Raw genomic sequence first — 12,756 nt, 5'->3', positions numbered from 1 at the left:
GTATTATATATATCTTTCTTGTCAAGAAATGGTTTGGACAAGGCATCAACTTGACCAAAATGCACTTCAATGAAGCTATCAACCGTGTGAAAGGAGAGACAGGATTCCTTAGTTCTTGTAAATTAACTAATAAAAAAAAAACCATTTCTCATTTTTGTAGGCCTCATCAATCTATAATTTAAAGTTGGGTATAACATCAATCATCTATTTTTATGTTCATATAAAAGTTTCTTGTTTTTTTAAGCTTACACAAAAAGATCAGTGCATTAATATTTGAAGTTAACACTAAATTATAAATTTAGTCTCCACAAATTTTGAATAACGAACCCGTTAAATTATCTCATAGAAGTTCATTGACATTTGCTTTTCTACTCAACTTCGGTAAAAATAAGTTGTCCACTATTGAAATATAGTTTCGTGTTTTTAATTCTTATTTTTTAAAAATAATAAATCAAGGATACAATAGACATGTGAAATGAATAATATTGGAAGAATTTATGAAAGAAATAATATGTCAATAATGTAAATATAATATAAATAATAAACATTTAGTTTGTTTAAAAGTTTAGCCATCCAAATAGAAACAAGATACAAAATTGGGAAACAAGCATAGATTTTTGAAAATATATAAATGGTTTATATATGGATTATTTTCCTATTTGTGTAATATGGTTGAATATTACCAAACTATATACCAAATAACCCATTCAATTTGTACAAAATGAGAAGCAATAAATTGTTTCCAAGACAAAGACATTTTTGGCCCTAATAAATATTTTTGTTTCTTTGTCAATTGTCCCACTCCCACCTGTGCTCTTTCTTTTACCCTTCTGACCAAATCACTAAACGTTTGCCCCCACACTTCTATTATTTGTTCCTCCAAATATTCAATTCCAACTTATTTCTTCAAACATGGATTGAGAATAAATAAATCGATACAAATTTCTAATCCCAAAAAGAAAAGTTTCAATACGAATGTATCTTAATGATTTTAAAATTTAATAATTCAACAATAAATGTGATCTTTTGGAGGTCATGGTGGATAAAAAGTTATTGTACAATAATAGTTAGGTAAATAATACTTTTTAGGGTGACATATATATATCCTTTCATTCATGAATTATCTTTTGTTGCCCAATAGGATTTATTGAGGAGGATTCTCTCCCAAAAAATAAGTCTTTTATTTTGGCGGTTTTCATTTTATTTTAAACGGTGCCTCCTATTTATTGCTTTATGAAATACCTTTTGAAAAATGTAAATGCATTTTGTATTAAATTCTATTTTAAATCTAAGTATTTTCGAATAGTAAAATGGTCCAAAATAGAAAAATTTACAAAACATTCATATTTTATAGAATAATAAGTTTTTGCCTTCGAGTTGCTTCTTTTTCTATTTTCGAAAAACCCCACTTCATATGTATATATAGTAAAAAAAAAAAAAACATTTTTTAAAAAAATATATAATTAGAATATTTACAAATTACAGATGACGGACTATTATTGTTACCGATAAAAATATATAAGTGTCCATCAATGTCTGTTATTAATAGGATCTAAAAAATTGTTATATATTGTAAATATTTTGTTAAATTTGCTAATTTTGAATTTTTTTAAAAAAATATTTATAAAATAGAGCAAAAATTTAAATTTTATCGAGGAGCGATAATTGATAAAAAGTACATCGATAGAATTTAAAATTTTACTATATCTTTTAAATATTTTAAACAATTTTATCATTTATAATTTTTTTTAATTATATGTGTGGTAGAGTAAAATTTAAAAGTTTACGATAAGACTCGAATATTATTTATGTAAATGATTGGTTTTCGATGGTATGAACTATATGATGAAGAAAATTATGAAATTTATTTATTTTAAATGATATTGAACAACAAACTTTTTTTAAAACTTTGTAGTTTCATATTTCGATTATTTTTGTTTTGAGAAATTGTCAAAAATAGTAAATTTAACAAAATATTTATGGCGTATAACAAAATTTTTAAATTCTATCAATAATAGACATTGATAGCCACCGATATCAATAATATTGATAGACAGTGTGAGAAATTTATCCGTAATTATCATTGATAAAATTCAAAATTTTGTTATAACTTATAAATATTTTAATTTATTTTACTATTTTAAATGTTTATTTTTCATACTAAACAAAGTAAAACAAACATGGAAGATGGGAACAATGGGTCACTTTCTTGATTTCTCCTAAATTTAAATCGATCTCTGATTTGTATTCATTTTAAGTTCTTTTTGAAATTATTTTTTGTTTTACTAAACAAAATCCAAGCGGGTCTTAACAAAATCCCCGCCTCAACACTTCAGATGAATACAAATCAGACATGGAGACAAACAGGGAATCATTCTTAGTAAAATTGTGAGAGAGAAGTGGGAATTTGTTGTTCTTCTTCTTTTTTCTATTCTTATTCATGGATTTTGCTTAAATCCCTCTTCAACTAACAGCTCAAGCCCAGTGCGATCATCATAATAATTCTTTATAGACCCCACTAACCGCCATATTAGTCATTCAGTGTGAAACCTTCAGTGCGTTCGTTTCTGATTCTTCTTCAATTTTTTTCTTTTCATCATTGATTAATTTTTCACACCCACCAATGAATTAATCGCGGTAATGCCCGTGTACTTGCTTTTTTGCTTCATCTTCCTTCATTCCCACTCCACTTATAAACGTAGCGTGAGCTCTATCCATCTTCATCATTGTGAAAGGAACAGCCCCAGTTCCATCGATTTGATTATTTCGTGGGGTTTGAGCACTTTCTTGTTCGTTCGACTGGCTTGAGGTACTGTAATTTCTGTTCTCATTCGATCTTAGTATCTGGGTTTGATTTGGAATTTCATTTCATTTTCTTGTTTCTCATTGAGTCTAAGTTTTGTGTGTCGATTCATTGCTGATTTGATTGAGAAGGGGTTGGTTCTTCTATGTTAAGCTCTGGAGTAATGGCGTTGAAGGGAGTTGTTGAAGTTGGTTTGCTAGTTCGTTTTGAGTTGTGCATTTATGGGTTAGTTGGAAATACTATGATTATTTTAGATAAGAAATGATACCCATTTCTTATTTTCGTGTTTTATTCTGAGATTTTCTGTTATGTCTCTGTGGTATGGTCTGTGTTGTATACGTTTTCCATGACTGCTTGATGTGTCTTTAAGAGAGAGAATTTTAAGCGTCAAGGAAGTGTGCACGGTATTTTTATGCATAAAGAAAGTTCAGAGCAAACAAACATTTCAACCAGTACATGCAATTTATATGTGTTTTATTTTGTTTGGCTGTCTCTTTCTCCCACTTTGTATTTCTCTCCAAGAGTCCATGGGTCTGTCTTGTCATTGTTCTTTCCTCTTTTCATTTATTGGAAGAGGCTTATTTTGGTTGAGATTTTGAGTTATGATTGTGAAATGATATGTAATATAAATTTTATGAAGGATGATTAGAAGAGCAGATTAAGTGCCGGTCGTTCTATTCGGTGGAGTGCGATGGAGCTATCTTCTCTATTTAATCTTACTGTTGGGAGATCATTGGGAACTATCTGGTTGTGTATTTATATGTTAGTGCTTTCAGAAAGCAATAGAAGTGTGCTCTCGGAATCTAAGTATCTAATTGGTCTTGGAAGCCATGACATCACTGGACCAGCAGCAGATGTCAATATGATGGGATATGCAAATGCCGACCAAATTGCATCTGGAATTCACTTTAGATTGCGAGCTCGTGCATTCATTGTTGCAGAGCCTCAAGGAAAACGGGTTGTTTTTGTAAATCTCGATGCTTGTATGGCCTCACAGATTGTGACAATTAAGGTGCTTGAGAGATTGAAGGCAAGGTACTTGCTATGTTTCTTCTCCTCCATCGATAATGATTTCTTATCTGCTGAATATGTTTCTTTCTTGAGTTCTAGGTTCTAGCGCAGTTTGTATGTTGTTACTGAGCATCTTTTCTTATGATGCTCAAGTTTTCAACTGTCAGAAAAAGGTTGACTAACCGGGAGCTAAATTATCTTAAAAATATAAACTGTGCAAGTATTATTTTGACTAAAGCATTCATCCAACATTTCTAGGTATGGGGATTTATACACTGAAAAGAATGTTGCTATTAGTGGAATCCATAGTCATGCTGGGCCAGGTGGTTATCTCCAGTATGTTGTGTATATCGTGACATCCCTTGGATTTGTGCGCCAGTCATTTAATGTACTTGTGGATGGTATCGAGAAGAGCATCATACAAGCTCATGAAAATCTCTCGCCAGGATCAATTTTAATAAATAAGGGTAATAATGGATTAAAACACTCTCTCTTGGTGCATGAAATTTATCTTTTCTTGAACTTTTCCGTTTGTTGAGGTTAAATTTTCACTTCAGTTTATCCATATCCTCAACAATCATACAAATGAGCTTAAATCAGAAATTCTTTTTGCATAGTCTGTTGGCTGTTGTGAAGTGTGGCTTCCTAACGACTGCATTAAAGTATTTGGGTGTTAGTTCAGTTCCCTACTATAGATAGATTCTATATCTCTTTCTTGATCTTGCAAAAATTTGTATTTTTAATGAAAAGGTTTGTTTAGGTCACAATCATCACTTGTATGATCATCGGCATGTACTTGTCAACTTGTGAATCTGATTATTCCAAGTGAGAGCATAGATTCACGCTTATAATGATTAGTAAACAACTTCAGCTGTTGGAATACTTAGAAACTTGTTACTTAAACCTTTAACCTTTTGGAATATAATTAATACTCTTACAGGAGAACTCATTGATGCTGGTGTGAACCGCAGCCCGAGTGCTTACCTAAATAATCCTGCCTCTGAGCGTAGCAAATACAAATATGACGTTGACAAAGAAATGACACTTTTAAAGTTCATAGATGATGAGTGGGGTCCTGTTGGTACCTTCAATTGGTTTGCAACTCATGGAACTTCTATGAGTCGTACAAACGCACTAATAAGTGGCGATAACAAGGGTGCTGCTGCAAGATTTATGGAAGATTGGTTTAAGCAAAAGGGTACTGGAACCTTGCACCATGGTGAATCTGAAGCTGACAGTATTCCACGCAGAGTTTCAAACATTGTTCCTGAAGTATATAAAGACAGTAAGTTACTAAGTTCTTAATGTTAGAAAATAAATCTATTTAGAGATGTTTAAATGCTCAGTTGCTCATCAAATTTCATATCTTAGGAAAGCATGTCTTTCTTATTCAAGTGACTTGTCACTTAATATTCTTTATTAGTTCTATTTATCTTGGAATCAGGCACAGTGCAATCCAAATTTATCATGTTCAATTTTTGGAATTATGTCTCTCATGTACTTTAACTTTCAGGGCTATGTCTAACAGATACTTCTTAAACATATCCCTCAAAGTTTAGGAATCAAACTTGTAAATTTACTGGTGTCCATGAAAGTTACATTTTATTGAATATACTATGTGCTATAAATTGTCTGTAGACAAGTTTTCTTATCCCGATAATATCACATTTCAGAGCAGGAGTTGTTGGAACTTGCAGCATCGTTTCAGTCACAACCAGGTAGACCAGCAACCAGGGTTCTAAGCATTTCAAGCCGTGTTAGAAATGTTCTCAGGCAGGCTGATAGGCCGCAGTTTGTATCTGCTTTTTGTCAATCAAACTGTGGTGATGTTAGCCCAAATACTCTTGGGGCATTCTGCCTAGACACTGGACTGCCATGTGACTTTAACCACAGTACTTGCGGGGGAAAGAATGAGCTATGTTATGGACGTGGACCGGGGTATATTTCTCTCTGCATTGAAGATTCTTTTTTTTCTTTTCTTCAAGAATTACTGATCATTTGCGTACGATGTGAACCAAGTTGTCATGTACTTTAACTTACAGCTACCCTGATGAATTTGAAAGTACACGTATTATTGGTGAGAAGCAATTCAGAAAAGCTGTAGATTTATTCAGTAAAGCGTCGGAACAGCTCACAGGAAAAGTGGACTTTCGTCACTCTTATGTAGACTTCTCCCACCTTGAAGTGTCTCTTAATAAACAGGGAGGAGTCACTGAGGTGGTAAAAACATGTCCTGCTGCTATGGGGTTTGCATTTGCAGCTGGGACAACTGATGGACCTGGAGCATTTGATTTTAAGCAAGGAGATGACAAGGTTTCTCTTATTCATGTGCTTATTAACTTTTGTTAGAAAGCAGTTCTTCAGTTTCAGTAGAGTGCATGTTTTCATTTTTTTCACTGCCAATGGTTGGTCCCAATTTCCATGACATTTCCTTTTGTTCTTTTCTCATTATTCAAGGGCAATGCTTTTTGGAAGTTGGTACGCAATGTACTCAAAGCACCAGGCAACGAACAAATTAGTTGTCAAAGTCCCAAGCCGATTCTACTTGACACCGGCGAGATGAAGACACCATATGACTGGGCTGTAAGTGGTTGCACATAATCTAGTGTATTGTTTTTATTTTTTGACATATTCCAAAGACTACATCTTTTGGGCAAATGGTAAAAACCACCCCTAGTTGCAATTATACCCTCAAATTTTCAATTGTAAAAACTGAGGTCTCAAACTTATAAAAGTGTTAAAATTGAACCCTCAAACTTATATAGTTGTAGAAATTATAAAATTGTATAAGCTTAAGAGTTCATTTTTTATCAGTTGTGGATCGCTGTTGTAAGTTTGATGGTTCAATTTAGTTTGGGGGCTTTACAATTGAAAGTTTTAGAGTGTAATTGTGACTGCAGTGTATTTTTTGCAATTTGCCCCATTAATTCATCAGATAAAGGTTATTTTGATAAATTTTATGTTAGTGTATTGATGGGAAAATATATTGGAAATGTAATCAGAATATGAAGTGTGACAAATTGGTAATTGCTTGGTAAAAGAGGAATTCAGGTAGATTTGGATAGAAATCAGTCCTTAGTAGGTGGATTCTAGGGAGAGAATCCTCTTGAAAGATTTTTGATATTGTAATTTCTCTTTGATATTACAATTTAGGTACAGGATTGTTTTCTTCTAATCGAGATCCTAACATTTTCCTTAAAACTTTCTTTCTCTAATAACTTTTCAGCCCTCAATACTTCCAATTCAAATTCTCCGCATTGGGCAGCTTGTCATTCTTGATGTACCAGGAGGTAGTACCTTCCCTTGTTATTTATACATATCTATCTATATTTGTAGCTGGGTTAATCCTAATGACAACTAATTATCTTATAGTTTAGTTCCTTTTATAAATAATGTAAATTGGGTAAATGAGAGACTAAATCCACTTTGTGTAATTTAGTGGGCAGTGACTCTTAAGTCAGACTAAATTCCATTTAGTATAATTTAATAGGGGCACTAACTCTTAAAGTTGGACTAAATCCACTTTGTGTAACATAATGGGCTCTGGCTCTCATAGTATTAGAGGGGTGAGGTTGTTGACAAACTCATGATTACTAGTCCATTTAGACTTTTTGAGATAACCTCAGTTGGAGATAAAGTTAGGTGGGACTTCAATGTATGAAATTCAGTTGTAAATTATTGAAGAGAAGACAAAATATACTGGGATGATAGAAGCTGCTCTTATTATTTTCTTCAATAATCAAAAGAGTACAAGGGGAATATATATAGGCTATAATAAGCCCTAACAAAAAAAAAGAAATAAAACTAGGTTACAATAAATTACAAAAACTCAAAAGCAGCAATTTATTGCTTTTTCCAAGAACCATTATAAATCAAATCAAAACATGAATTTTGACTGTTTGAGGGAGCAGTTTTGGTCCTGGCAAAACCACCGCCGATCATAGATTTATTGGCTTCAAATAAACTAGAATAATAAATGTTGCTTCCGTTTGCTATGAGTTCGGAATGGAAAGTTCAAAATGATCACTGTCTCTTAATTTGAGTTACATTTCCATGAGCTATAAATATATTCATTTTTTTTAATAGAAAATATTGATAGCTCATGTACCTTCTTTCCCTCTGCAGATTCTCCTAGAAATTTCCCTTCTTAAATTTAGTTTAATATGGTTAATTTTATTAAAAAACCTTCACAGAGTTCACGACAATGGCGGGGAGACGGCTTCGGGATGCTGTAAAAACAGTGTTAACTACTGGAGCCAAGAAAGAATTCAATAGTAATGTTCATGTTGTCATAGCAGGCTTGACTAATACCTATTCTCAATATGTCACCACCTTTGAAGAATATAAGATGCAGAGATATGAGGTTAGCGAATTGGTCTTTCAGCTTTTTGTGTACCTATCATCAATTTTTAATGTCTTATTTCTTACTTTTAAGACTTTCTAGTTTATTTCATTTTGGCCCATGAATTTTCAAAATATCTATTTTAATATAAAAACTTAAAAGTGAAAAAAAATTCATTTTCTTCCTTGCTGTTATTCTGCTGTCAATTCTTCTACCTCACGGCTCACAGAATACCATCTTCAACTACCTGTATGACTTCAATAGATTTCATGTCAGCATGCTAAGACACATGTTCAAAGCTATATTATGTGTATGTTGGTTGGATTATGAAAATGCTTTTAATCATTTGAAGTTTGGTAGTGATTCACTCCGAAAATGCTTTTAATCATTCAAAATCAATTTTAATAGTATGAAAAATGTATTTGAAAGTGTAAAATTAAACATTAAATTGACTTTGAGTGATTAGAAGTCTAATTTAGAATGACTTTAAACACAATTTTAACCATTTCAAAATATGCTAGGAAATTCTTTAGTAAGCCGTTTGAATGTTTAGGGCTTAAATTCGAATAAGCTTAGAAGTTAATTGAAATAAAATAAGATTGATATCCTTACTTTCATTTGACATTGTTCTTTGATCTCAGGGTGCCTCCACGTTGTATGGTCCACACACATTGGAGGCCTACATACAAGAGTTCAAGAAGCTTGCTCAATCTCTCATAGATGGCACGCCTGTTGCGCCAGGGCCACAGCCCCCTGATCTCCTTGCTAGGCAAATAAGCCTGCTTCCACCGGTTATCCTGGATATGACTCCATTAGGAGTGAGCTTCGGGGACGTAAAATTCGATGTACCCTCTAACTCTTCCTTCAAGAGAGGTAACTTGGTGAAAGTAACGTTTTGGACTGGATGCCCTCGAAATGATCTCATGACTGAAGGAACATTTGCTCTCGTCGAAATCCTTCAGAAGAATACTTGGGTTCCAGCTTACGACGATGACGACTTTTGCTTGCGCTTTAAGTGGTCGAGACCTGCTCCTCTTAGTGCTCAAAGTTATGCAACCATAGAGTGGAGAATACCACAAACCGCAGTGTCAGGTGTCTACAGAATCAGACATTTTGGAGCAGCAAAAAGTCTCCTTGGGTCGATTCGACATTTTACGGGTTCTTCTAGTGCATTTGTTGTAGCTTGAGAACATATCAAAATTATTTATGGTGGTAGGGAGGGATGTTGATTGTCAGTTGCTTTATTTATTTCACCAGTTAAAAAGCTAATTTTTTCTTCAAGTAATTGGGTAGTAGATGTACTAGGATAACCTAATTAGAATGGCATTATGTACAACAGTGCCCATCTTATTGTGATATTAAAATGATAAAAGAGAAGTGAACAAAATTCTAAAAAGTCTTCAAATATAATAATTCAAACTCATGTTCCTATAAGCCCATCGAGATCAACAAGACAATTACCTTCTAATGTATGAACTACCAAGAAATTCCATTGCGGAAAGTAAACATAAGTGTTCGTTCCAAACTGGATATCAATGCTAAAGAATCTGACATCGTGGTCAAAGGGCTATGGCAAAATAAATAGAACGAATCACTAGTTACGAGTATAGTTGATCGATGATTCAAGAAACCTAATATTCGTTGATCGATGATTCAAGAAGCCTACATGAATATTACAACCTTACTTGAACAAGGTTTGTTCTATAGATTCTACAACTATGTCCTTGTGTTCTAACTAGTTATATGAATAATAACAACAAAATTGGGTATAAAAACAAAACAAATATTAATCATTATGGATTGACTTAGTGGTAAAAAGGAGACTTGATCTTGATAAATGACTAAGAGATTAATGATTCAATTCATGATAGTCAAAGTTAATTTTCTACGAGTGACACCAAAATATTGTAGGATTAAATGAAGCTAGCCGTAAGATATCAAAGTAAAAAAAAGAAATATCGGAAGGAATAGCAAAGCACTCTTCATTCTCAATGAACATCTGCTATAAAACTTATGGGCCTACAAATGAAGACATGGTCTACTAACCATTCATGTAGATTTTAAGTCAATTTAGTGGAAGGTGGATGCCAAATAATTTCCAAAATAGTACGCCATTAAATTGTACTATTTTTATAATTGAGCATAGCATAGCATCATACAAGTACTATGCATTGATTGTGTCAATGCATGACTTAGGTTTCTGATACACTCTTTACATTATTAGTTATTTTTTTTTAAATTTGGAGCGGGAGAATCGAATCGAATTTGATATTAAATCTTGAGCCTTCAATTTCCCCCTATTTAGTCCACAGTTTATGTTTCTAATGAATTTTAGTTAACTTGGACTTGTTTACTGACCACTGCCTATGGACCCTCTTTGTGCTGCACTCCACTCCAGGCTTGGGCCAAGAAGATCCATTTTAATGGAACTTTTATCAATCCTTTGCTGGGACAAATTTGTCCCTTTGAGCTGCTTGATATGATGCACCTTTGCTGGATAGGGTTTGCAAATCCACTTTTTAACACTCCTTCAGTGATATCTTCTTTATTTTGGGAACACAGTATTGTTACTTTTGGCTGGTTTCTTATTGACACTTTTTCATCCTACTTTTCTCAAGCCGCCAGTGTGCTAATACTGCTTCGGGGTTAAGATTCCCTTTGGCCTTTGTGCTTCTATTCCTCGTTTACTCCCTCTCGAGCAATTTGATTCTAGCCACTTGCAAGAACTCTCTATTCTTATGGCACCGTTTTCACCCAATCTTTTGAGCAACTTCCTGCACCTTCCACAAGTAAATAACACATGAGAGAATTTTTTGGACGAAAAACTAAAACCCCATTTCATAACCATTTCGTTTTTTGTTTTTAAAGATTAAACATATTTCATTTCATTTCATTTTCTTGCAAACTAAAATAAAAGAAAACAAAGAAACAGAAGGGCCTAAATGAAACGTAAAGTGAAGTATCATACTCAAGTGGTTCCCTCCTCCTTTTGGGGGTGTTTATGGCACTTGGGGGCATTCCCAACTTCAATTGATAACAATTGCTTTTCTTTTATAGCAAAAATGCCTTTCTCATCCACTATTATCTATTTTAAGCCCTTTCTTTAAATCAGTCTTGAGTGAGTTGCTTACAACAGCCGCACACTAACTTTCTCCAAAAACAGACTATAAAATAAAATGGTTCCTCGTATTACATATATATATATGATGCATAAAGAGATATTTGGCAGCTAGCACTCATCTCTCATCATTCTACACATCTTTCTCTATCCAAAAAAGAAGAATTTTTATGCATACAATATTTGTGATTTCATGAATTTCATCCTCTAACAAAACTGAAATTTCATCCTATAACAAAACAACAAAATATATTGAACAATTTCGAAAACGGAAAAAACTCATCGTCAACGATAAAAAAAATACAAAAAATGCCTCTGTTTAACTGACACCGAAGACTTAATATATTTCGTAAACGATCGTTTAAATTTGATTATTCATTTCATAGTTTATATTTAATTATTTAAATAGTCAATTTAATCGTTTAGATAGATAGATTAAAATATTTACAAATTATAACAAAAATTTAGATTTTATCACTATACCATAACAATGACTATTAGTGATAGAATTTATTATAGATTGTACATATTTTATAAAATCAACTATTTTAAAAAACTTCTCTTTATAAATGAAAATTAAAGAGTTTTTGTTTTTAAAAAGATCAACACGTAAAGACCTTTAGGAAAAATTATTCTATGGATGAAATGTAAAAATATAGTCCAGTTAGCTTTTTGTTAAATTATCTTTTGTAATTAAATTAATTTTTAAAAAAATAGTTTTAGACAATAAAATTATTAAAAATATTTTAAAATGTGATAGAATGTGAGTTTGCAATTTGATTTATTTTTTAATCAGTGTTTAAAAAAATGTTCGTTTATTTTATTTGAATGGATGGATTACTTAAATCAATTGAATTATACTATTAAACTAAATTTAGATTTGTCAATTTGTTCCCATCCATTTAATTAATTATAGTTTTTCAAAAAAAAAAAGTTTGAAAGCAGACAATTAGATTAAAATATAATTTAAAATTAATGACAAATAATAAATAATTCTTCCTATTATTTTAACATTTTAGAGATAATCATTTAGTTGGAAAAATGTCTATTGTATTTGTAAATATTTTATTTCATTTTAAGATGTAAATTATTACTTTTTGTTTATATTGAAAAAATTAGTAAAACGAAGAAAGACACCTAACTCTTATATGTATATTAATTATGTTGCATATTCATAAACATACATTAATTAATTTGAGAATTTGATTTCCACGTGTTATTGAAGGCACTCTTGAAAGCCACTTTATTTAGCACTACCTTAGTATCGTTCTTAGGCACACTCACTAAGTGTGGGCAAAGAATCTCAATAGCTTCATTTCTCATGTTGAATACACATCACATCCTTCTTTTATATATCTCTATTGAAAAGTCTCCCTTCTAAAGTGCTTTCTAAATAACTTACAACTCTCTGCTCTACCATCCATTGATGTAAGATAGATAAATTTGTCTATGGAAAACACACAAATAGTTGGAGAGGAGCAA

The 12,756-nt window shown here is 32.2% G+C and overlaps 1 protein-coding gene and 1 long non-coding RNA gene across 2 annotated transcripts; one reads left to right on the top strand and one right to left on the bottom strand.

Annotated features, from left to right (window-relative positions):
• Positions 1-2,315: 2,315 nt before the first annotated feature.
• On the top strand, positions 2,316-9,552 carry LOC101209656 (neutral ceramidase 2). Its single transcript, XM_004153631.3, has 10 exons — positions 2,316-2,809; positions 3,444-3,838; positions 4,073-4,281; positions 4,755-5,099; positions 5,488-5,752; positions 5,857-6,127; positions 6,272-6,397; positions 7,041-7,104; positions 8,008-8,177; positions 8,798-9,552. The coding sequence occupies exons 2-10, from the start codon at positions 3,495-3,497 to the stop codon at positions 9,341-9,343; spliced, it is 2,340 nt and encodes a 779-aa protein (XP_004153679.2). The 5' UTR covers positions 2,316-2,809; positions 3,444-3,494; the 3' UTR covers positions 9,344-9,552.
• Positions 9,553-10,114: 562 nt separating this feature from the next.
• On the bottom strand, positions 10,115-11,291 carry LOC116401723. The gene is made up of 2 exons (XR_004214060.1): positions 11,125-11,291; positions 10,115-10,930 (listed from the first exon to the last, which is right to left on the bottom strand). It is a non-coding gene; the product is annotated as an uncharacterized LOC116401723 (long non-coding RNA).
• Between the last annotated feature and the right edge of the window lie 1,465 nt (positions 11,292-12,756).

This window comes from Cucumis sativus, chromosome 1, assembly GCF_000004075.3.
Source record: "Cucumis sativus cultivar 9930 chromosome 1, Cucumber_9930_V3, whole genome shotgun sequence".
In the NCBI taxonomy this organism is placed as follows: Eukaryota; Viridiplantae; Streptophyta; class Magnoliopsida; order Cucurbitales; family Cucurbitaceae; genus Cucumis; species Cucumis sativus.
Note: the sequence above shows the minus strand (reverse complement) of the source record. Positions and strands in the feature narration are given on the sequence as shown.